The sequence below is a fragment of the Nycticebus coucang genome, chromosome 10 (assembly GCF_027406575.1).
Source record: "Nycticebus coucang isolate mNycCou1 chromosome 10, mNycCou1.pri, whole genome shotgun sequence".
Classification (NCBI taxonomy): Eukaryota; Metazoa; Chordata; class Mammalia; order Primates; family Lorisidae; genus Nycticebus; species Nycticebus coucang.
The window spans coordinates 86,946,108-86,956,263 of NC_069789.1; the positions used below are offsets into that span (position 1 = coordinate 86,946,108).

Here is a 10,156-nt window from a genome sequence, read left to right on the forward strand (position 1 = left end):
AATGGCTAACAAACACATGAAAAAATGTTCATCATCTCTATGTATTAGAGAAATGCAAATCAAAACAACCCTGAGATATCATCTAACCCCAGTGAGAATGACCCACATCACAAAATCTCAAAACTGCAGATGCTGGCGTGGATGTGGAGAGAAGGGAACACTTTTACACTGCTGGTGGGACTGCATACTAGTACAACCTTTCTGGAAGGAAGTATGGAGAAACCTCAAAGCACTCAAGCTAGACCTCCCATTTGATCCTGCAATCCCATTACTGGGCATCTACCCAGAAGGAAAAAAATCCTTTTATCATAAGGACACTTGTACTAGACTGTTTATTGCAGCTCAATTTACAATCGCCAAAATGTGGAAACAGCCTAAAGGCCCACCAACCCAGGAATGGATTAACAAACTGTGGTATATGTATACCATGGAATACTATTCAGCTATTTAAAAAAAATGGAGACTTTACATCGTTCGTATTAACGTGGATGGATGTGGAAGACATTATTCTTAGTAAAGCATCACAAGAATGGAGAAGCATGAATCCTATGTACTCAATTTTGATATGAGGACAATTAATGACAATTAAGGTTATGGGGGGTGGAAGCAGAAAGAGGGACGGAGGGAGGGGGTGGGGCTTTGGTGTGTGTCACACTTTATGGGGGCAAGACATGATTGCAAGAGGTACATTGCCTAACAATTGCAATCAATGTAACCTGGCTTATTGTACCCTCAATGAATCCCCAACAATTAAAAAAAAAAAAGAAAGAAATCATTTCCACTCAGATCAGGAACCAGACATGGCTGCCCATTGTCTCCACTGCTCTTTAACATTGTAGTGGAAGTTTTAGCTATCGCAATTAGGGAAGAAAAGGCAATCAAGGGTATCCATATAGGGTCAGAAGAGATCAAACTTTTGCACTTCACAGATGATATGATTGTATATCTGGAAAACACCAGGGATTCTACTAAAAAACTCTTAGAAACGATCAAGGAATACAGCAGCATCTCAGGTTACAAAATCAACAGCCATAAATCGGTAGCCTTTATATAGACCAACAATAGTCAAGCTGAAAAAACAGTTAAGGACTCTATTCCATTCATAGTAGTGCCAAAGAAGATGAAATATTTGGGAGTTTATCTAACAAAGGATGTGAAAGATCTCTATAAAGAGAACTATGAAACTCTAAGAAAAGAAATAGCTAAAAATGTTAACAAATGGAAAAACATACCATGCTCATGGCTGGGAAGAATCAACAATGTTAAAATGTCCATACTACCCAAAGCAATGTACAACTTTAAAGCAATCCCTATTAAAGTTCCACTGTCATACTTTAAATATCTTGAAAAAAGTAATACTTTGTTTTATATGGAATCAGAAAAAACCTCGAATAGCCAAGACATTACTCAGAAATAAAAACAAAGCAGAAGGAATCACACTACCAGACTTCACACTATACTATAAATCGATAGTGATCAAAACAGCATGGTACTGGCACAAAAACAGAGAAGTAGATGTCTGGAACAGAATAGAGAACCAAGAGATGAATCCAGCTACTTACCGTTATTTGATCTTTGACAAACCAATTAAAAACATTCAGTGGGGAAAAGATTCCCTATTTAACAAATGGTGCTGGGTGAACTGGCTGAGTCTTCAACTTATACAAGACTGAAACTGGACCCACACCTTTCACCGTTAACTAAGATAGACTCTCACTGGATTAAAGATTTAAACTTAAGACATGAAACTATAAAAATCCTAGAAGAGAGTGCAGGGAAAACCCTTGAAGAAATCAGTCTGGACGAGTATTTTATGAGGAGGACCCCCCGGACAATTGAAGCAGCTTCAAAAATACACTACTGGGACCTGATCAAACTAAAAAGCTTCTGCACAGCCAAGAACACAGTAAGTAACGCAAGCAGAGAGCCCTCAGAATGGGAGAAGATATTTGCAGGTTATGTCTCCGACAAAGGTTTAATAACCAGAATCCACAGAGAACTCAAAGGTATAAGCAAGAAAAGAACAAGTGATCCCATCCCAGGCTGAGCAAGGGACTTGAAGAGAAACTTCTCTGAAGAAGACAGGTGCATGGCCTACAGACTTATGAAAAAATGCTTGTCATCTTTAATCATCAGAGAAATGCAAATCAAAACTACTTTGAGGTATCATCTAACTCCAGTAAGATTAGCCCATATCACAAAATCCCAAGACCAGAGATGTTGGCGTGGATGTGGAGAAAAGGGAACACTTCTACACTGCTGGTGGGAATGCAGATTAATACATTCCTTTTGGAAAGATATTTGGAGAAAACTTAGAGATCTAAAAATAGATCTGCCATTCAATCCTATAATTCCTCTACTAGGTATATACCCAGAAGACCAAAAATCACATCATAACAAAGATATTTGTACCAGAATGTTTACTGTAGCCCAATTCATAATTGCTAAGTCATGGAAAAAGCCCAAGAGCCCATCAATCCATGAATGGATTAATTGTGGTATATGTACACCATGGAATATTATGCAGCCTTAAAGATGGGGACTTTACCTCTGTCATGTTTACATGGATGGAGCTGGAACATATTCTTCTTAGTAAAGTATCTCAAGAATGGAAGAAAAAGTATCCAGTGTACTTAGCCCTATTATAAAACTAATTTATGGCTTTCACATGAATGCTATAACCCAGTTATAACCTAAGAATAGGGGGAAGGGGGAGAAGGAGGGGAGGGAGGGGGAAGGATGGGTGGAGGGAGGGTAATTGGTGGAATTACACCTGCGGTACGTCTTACAAGGGTACATGTGAAACTTAGTAAATGTAGAATATAAATGTCTTAACACAATTAACTAACAAAATGCCAGGAAGGCTGTGTTAACCAGTGTGATGAAAATGTGTCAAACGGTCTATAAAACCAGTGTATGGTGCCCCATGATCACATTAATGTACACAGCTATGATTTAATAATTAAAAAAAAGGCAAAATGCACCTTAAGGTGAGTAGAAAAGTGTCTAGTTAAATACAAATATAAAGGAACATCATTATCATCCTTAGTTCCTCCACTTGCCTGGCAACCTTGGGAAAGTGCTGGACCCATTGTCCAGAGGTAAAGGGTGTTCATGGCAGCTCTGTGTGGCCTCAGATACATCACCTCACCACTCTGGACCTCAGAGTCTTCATCTTCAGTGAGTGTTAAGATGATCTCTAAAGTCTCCACCCTGAAAAACCAATGACTCCTTGGTATTTGGGTTTGGGGCAATATATTACACCAGAGGTCTCTTAAATTTCTTTGAAACATTTCTGTCCTTGAAATCTTGTTTAGAAACAAGCACCAGTAATTCTGGAACTGAAGAGAGCTTGTAAGATCTGATACTTGAGAGCTAAGCCCTATGATACACCTGGAGAGGTATAGGGATGACAAAGGAAGAGGGGCCACTCTGCACAAGCAACCAGGAGAATGGTCCTCTCAGTGCTCTGGACTCAGGCCGGGAGCTCGAAGGCAGCAGAAGACCCCAGTCTGGCTTCCAAACACATTGCTAAGCAGCCTGCAAGTCTCCTTCCCCACAGAGAAGAAAGGGAATAGGCAGGGACTTGGGAATATTTGGTTGAGGGATGGAAAGCAGAGGCAAGGGCAGTGAGGGAGCGGCAGGTAGAAAGCAGATCCAGTGAGGAGTCACCCCTGGTTCTCCCAGCCTCAGGAGGAGCAAACACCACAGGCACAGGAGTTGGACGTAAGGAGGGGTGCAGGCACGAAACAGGGAAAGGAGCATAAGGGACAGTGCCAGGAGTGAGCCAGGGTGAGGACTGAGCACTTTGCCTGGACGAGACCCATGTCTCCTAACACAGGCAGTGAGATGTAGACATTCCATCTGTGCTTCAGCTGTAACAAGCACTGAAAAGGTTACTAGAAGGTCACGTACAAAACTGTCCTGTGGGGAGTGTGTGTTCAACACCTGTCCAGCGAGCTGCAGTGAAAAAAAGATTGAGAACTGCTGTTGTCAAGGGTCAGGGGAGCCAAGCCTGACCAGAACATGGAGCACGCACATTGATTCGTCTATCCAGTAATCAATGAACACCTTCTACATGCCAGACCTGAAACACTATTAATTTTTATATCCTAAGTCCAATATAATGTGTGTACATAACAAGAATTCGTTGATGCTTATTGACCTAACATGTGTATTTATCTTGTTTATTGAGTCTCAATACAATTTTAGTGAACTCTGGAAATATTCAATTCTTTCCCCTTTCCTAAGCCTAAAATCTATGATGCTATTAAAAATGTAGACCATTCCCTCTGCATTTCTCTTGAATTATCTCTTTTAATCTCTTCAGGTGCCATCGGTGGCATGCCCAAACCCAAAGCTGGAAGAGGAATAAATTACAAGCAGTCAAGCCTGCATCCTTTTGAGCCCAGAACTTCATAGTGAACTGCAAGGGTTTTCTGGCCCCCATCCAGCCAAGCACGATGGAGAGAATCAGCTCCTTCTTGAACGCCATTTGGGATACTATCTCAACCAAACACCAAGAGGGCATATTCAACACCATCTGCCTGGGGATCATCCTGGGGCTGCCACTCTTGGTGATTATCACACTCCTCTTCATCTGCTGCCATTGCTGCTGGAGCCGACAGGGCAAGAGTGGCCAACAGCCAGAGAGAAACAAGAGGAAGAAGAAAAAGAAGGCCGAAGAAGACCTCTGGATCTCTGCTCAGCCCAAGCTTCTCCAGATGGAAAAGAGGCCATCACTGCCTGTCTAGTTAGGCAGGAGGCAGAGGTGTCCCCTCTCTGGGGCGAAGTCTCTTCCAACAACACACAGATGAAGAAACAGGAATCCCTGAAATATGTGCACAGAGTAACTGCTCAACCGGGGAACAAATCTCAGACTCAGTGTTCTAGTTGAGGGGCACTCCCAGGGAGTACATGGATGGACAGTTCTTGGGCACTGTCTTGGCAGCTATGTGTCCAGTAGCAGCTCTTCACTGCAGACCCAGGCGTGCCTTCCACTCATCTCTGGCATAGCCCATAAATGCAAAAGCACAAAGAGCATTTATCCAGGCATCTTCATTTGCACACCACTCACACACATCCCCCACACACATACACACATACAAATTCAGGCAACAAGTACATGGGCAAGTATATTTTCTGTTCACCAAATGGTTGTTGGATGTGTACTTTGTGCAAGAAGCATATCATCTACAGTTGCAAAAATATCACATGGAAAGCCTGGCTGGATTCAAGCATATATATGTACAATTATAGAACCCAACAAGGCCCCATGCACTATCTATTCCATACACCACTCAGGTTCCAGATGTGTGCTTTCCTATGTCAATCTCTATATAACCTCTTCCTGGAAATACTCATAATTGGACAATCCAGCAAGCTGGTACAGCCCCATCCTGTGTATGTTGATACAGACACACCAAGTTCCTGTGCTTCTGGCCTCTCACTTATGCTAAAACATTTCAAGTGTGATGGATCAAAATTCATCAAAACCTGTTTTCTCATAACTCATGACAAAGTCCTCATTACCACTGATCTGTATTTAATGTGGTCTAAGACCTCTCTTTGAGATGCTTCCCCCAAAACCAGTCACCATTGTGGATTTCTCCAAGCAAAAACAAATAGCTCTTGGTAGTGACTGCTAGAAAGCTATAGAAACCCACTCATTCACCTTGGTGGACAGCAATGGTTTACCTGTGCAGTGTATGTTTTACAGATGGAAAAGATTAGGAGATGCTACACATGAGCTGGGTATCTCCTACGTAACCAAAGGTTTCCAGCAGGGAAGGGATTAAGACAATCACCAGTACAGTCTCACAGAGGCACGCTGGAAACAATTTTATAAGGCAATAATGGGTGCATGGTATGTTACAGGTGGGACGCAGAAGTAACAGAGTTTAAATGAAAATAAGATGAAGCTATAATGAGGTTCATTAATATTTACCTTGAAGCTTAGTCAAGTGCCTTGCACATAGTAGGTACTCCTAACTATCTGTGGTTGCTGTTGCATATGTGATTACATTAAGGGTAAACTCATAATACCTCACCAATTCTCCCCAAGTGACCTTCTCTTCTAAACCCTCTAATTGCTGCAATGGGTGAAACTAGGTTGAATCCTGCCAGAGAACACATGTAGAATCGATGGTCAAGGTAACACATGAGCCCTAGGGAGGGTACTTGAGGATGTGTAAACAAGATCTGAAGTTGAGCAGAGCTTCTCCCCACTGGGTTGAGGTTGGGAGGTGGAGTTAACCCTTTTGTAGGATGAACTAATTGGCATTTTGATGTACTGCAACCATATTATAGAGATGGACAATTCTCAACTTGGAATCAGGTTGTGCTCTGGAAGTTCATTTGCAAATTTTCTGGGGAGTGCTCCTGAAATATTTTCCCAGGAAGCTGTTCTAAACAGTAGCAGAATCACTGTCTAATAATATAGCTCAACTACTATATTTATAGTATTAAGAACCAAAATTTTATAAGATTGTGTTAATGGAAACATGGGCTCACCTGATACTCACCTGCCCTTCAGGTGTACTCCAGCTCTGAGAAGGGCGGGCATCTATTTTAGAAACCCAGTCATATTCACCATACGTGACCGTAAACTGCCTGGGCCCTCAGGCCCCCTCTTACAAGCCCCTGTAACTCCCTGATTCTCTATTCTCTTGGCACACAAAGAGCTTGTCCTGGAGCCTCTGGCTCTCCCCTTAGCCACCCCAGCATGTCTCCTGCTTCCCACCAGGATGAGCTGCCTTTCCTGTCTCCACCTCTCGGCCCCCCTAGATGACATGGGGGACATGCAAGCTGACAGTTGAGCGGGGGATGTCACATGTGTTCTAGGAGAGTGAATCAGCAGGATTGGGGACCACACAAGTAACATCGTTTCCATGACAACTGCTTGCCCCTTTGAATTAAGACAGCAATCAGTCGTCACTGTCACCCCGAGTCCTGTGTCCAGGTGCAGCACTTCTGCTGTTTCCAAGGAAAAAGACTTGCTCTAGCTCCAGGCACAACCACCCAGAGACCCACTTCTCTGTTGCTTCGTTGCCTCAGACCCAGAAGACCCAAACCCTGAATGGGGCTTACCTGTTCCCCAGCCCAGCCTCCCCTGACCACTTTTACTGGAGCACCTGGAACAGTGCCAGGCACACAGTAGGTCCTCAAAGGTTTGTTGAATGAAAGGAGATTGTGGCCATTGCTGGTGCCACTCTCTTTTTCCCACTTTATTCTTGTCTTTCCATGTTTTATGTTTCTCTCTTATTACCTCTTGTCCCTGTACCACTGCGGCCCTATCCCTTTACCCTTCTCCATTTTTACTCCTTCCCAGCTTCTGTCCCAGAACCACCAGTAGCAACCAGTGGGACGTCAGGACGGGAGCCTACTTAACTGGGGAGGTTTTTCTTAAAGAAGAGGCTTCCTTGACCAGCACAAGCTTGGGGAGGGGATGCCCTAGCTCTGGACTTCTGAACAGCTTTACCCAGACTCAGTGGGTGCTCAGAGGAGGTCCTGCCTCCATGGCTCAATGGATTCACATTTTTTATTTCATGGGAGGAGGGAAGATGTAGAGAAAAGGTAACCTTTCAAGACTATAAATGGCCCAAGCTGTATAGTATTTGTCAGTATTTTTTTTCTGTAAAATACAAATACACACATAAGAAAAACTTATTTAAGTAAAATACTTTGAAAAATAAAAGTTATGTCTGGTCTCCTTACTTGCTGGAGTCAGATAGTTCTTTTCTTTTCTTTTTTTTTTTTTTTTTTTTTTTTTTTGGCCGGGTTTGAACCCACCATCTCCAGTATATGGGGCCAGCGCCCTACTCCTTTGAGCCACAGGCACTGCCCCAGACAGTTATTTTCTAAACATTAGGTATTACCCTGGCTCAGACGTCACTCAGAAATGATGGATGCAGGCAAAGACCGGGCCTTCCCCAGTCACTTCCTTCCCTAATGGAATCAAAGGCTGGAGGGGCAGGAATGTGGCTGTCTCACCTGTATTTGCAAAACAGACAGTCTCAGGCCTCAGAGTCCAGAGTCCTCAGAAGTGCCAGATGTAGAAAAGATACAGTGATGTTCCCTGGCAACACTTACAGAACTTTCCCTTCAATGAGGTCGAGCAACATCTTCTTAAAGGAAAAGGGAGGAATAGCAAAAACTTAAGTAAAAATAGACCTCTGGGTTAAATCCCGATGGGAAGAGAAGGGACGGAAACCTCTTTAGCAGCCGCTCGGGATGGAGATGTGTGTGTGTTTATGTGCATACACATGGGAATGTGTATCTCTTTTTCAAGTCGGCCAGAGGTCCACATTGGGTATGAAATAATTCAGATGCTCCTGACTCTTCTCTCAGTGATGCTGACTAAGCTTGCCATTAAAGCAGAGACCGTCTAGAACAGTGCTGTTGGGGAGAGCCAGGAATGATGGAAATTGTCTGGAGCTGCACTGGCAATATGGTACCATTAGGCATATGCGGCTACTTAAAATTAAACAAAATTAAAAGTCCACTAGTTCAGTTATGCCAGCCTTGTTTGAAGTGCTCCATGGCCATATGTGCCTAGTCGCTTCTATCCTGGACAGCCCAGGTCTGTAAGTTTGACGGGGAAGCTAACACATGGGCAGACACCGAGCCTTCCACAGAGGGCGTAGGAAGGCAGGCCTATGGCACTGGCTCCCCCTGGGCCTGTTCTCCCCATGACAGGCTATTTCTTGGGCTCCCTTCCACAGGAATCACCGCAGATCATGACAACTAGAAAACAGAGAACCTTCATTCAGCTCCCTGTTCATTCCTCCAAGACATCCCACAACTTTCTAGTGTAGAGGAAGAACAGTTTGCTGCCCAGAAACTGGTAGGGGAGGGAGGGGAGAAGCAGCTGCTGCACCATCAGCCCCTCCCTCTGGGCTCAGCCCTGACCTTGGGTTTTGAATATGGATCTGAACAATGCCATCATGCCATCAGCATTCTTTTTTTTTTTTTTTTTTGTAGAGACAGAGTCTCACTGTACCGCCCTCGGGTAGAGTGCCGTGGCATCACCCGGCTCACAGCAACCTCTAACTCTTGGGCTTACACGATTCTCTTGCCTCAGCCTCCCGAGCAGCTGGGACTACAGGCGCCCGCCACAACGCCCGGCTATTTTTTGTTGCAGTTTGGCCCGGGCTGGGTTTGAACCCGCCACCCTCGGTATATGGGGCCGGCGCCCTACTCACTGAGCCACAGGTGCCGCCCCGCCATCAGCATTCTTAACCCACCAGAGCACTCAGTGCTGGCCCCTTGTTACTTGACCTTTGTACTGTTACCAACTTGAAAATCACAGGAATCCCTCCAACCAGGTTTCTCTATCACAGGTTCAGAGGGATGTCTTTAAATACTCAGATGGGCAACGCCACACAGTATACTTCACTCAGGAATGGCCATGCACCATCTGGCCTCCTTTTGAAGTTACTTATTCCATTCTCATTTTTGAATGTTTACTATGTGCCTAGCACACTAGGTGACAGAGAAACTAAGTTGTCCTGGAGGGACTCAGAGCCTGGTTGGGGGAACAGACAAGCAAATAGACCATTACAATACGGTATGGTCATTGCTTCCTCAGAGGGAAGCTGAGCTCAGGACAGGCTGAGAGAGATCACCCAGAAGCTGTATAGAGACTTACATGGGAAGAAATTAAGAAATAAGGATACCATTTGCATGATCTACAAGGTGGAAAAGCACCCTGGAGCAGTGATGCAGGGTGCAGCCTGATGGGAACCATTCAGAAACCATCCGAGCTCTCTGGAGGCTGTAAGTGCAGTGGGCTGGGACTCAGGACTAGGGCTGTCCTGATCCTGATATTAACTCCAGCTCCACTAGTTATGTAATTTAGGCCCATGACTTAACCTATCTGTAAAGAGTTACCTGTAAAGTAGAGCTAATGAGAGTGCCTACTTCATAGGAAGGAGAGGATTAAATGAGATAATGCATATAAATCCTGGCTTGTAAGTGCCCAATAAATGGTAGTTCTTATTAAGGGTAGAAGGAAAATCATGAGAGAGTTGTGTCCTGGGAATCAAAGGAGAAGAAACTTTCAAGAAGAAAACAAGGCTGTAAAGTCAAATGATGCAAACAGGTCACATGAGCTAGAGATGGAAAATAATTTGCATTTTCTATTTCCCTTGGTGTA

At 44.0% G+C, this 10,156-nt stretch overlaps 1 protein-coding gene across 7 annotated transcripts in view; it reads left to right on the forward strand.

Annotated features, from left to right (window-relative positions):
- KIAA0040 (KIAA0040 ortholog) overlaps positions 1-8,955 on the forward strand; it is a 44,763-nt gene extending 35,808 nt beyond the window's left edge. For all 7 annotated transcript variants that reach the window (XM_053607895.1, XM_053607897.1, XM_053607898.1 and 4 more), the window contains one exon: positions 4,331-8,955. In XM_053607895.1, coding sequence (XP_053463870.1) covers positions 4,464-4,754 — 291 coding nt within the window. In that variant the 5' untranslated portion in view covers positions 4,331-4,463 and the 3' untranslated portion in view covers positions 4,755-8,955. The remainder of the gene's footprint in view (positions 1-4,330) is intronic.
- Positions 8,956-10,156: the final 1,201 nt, after the last annotated feature.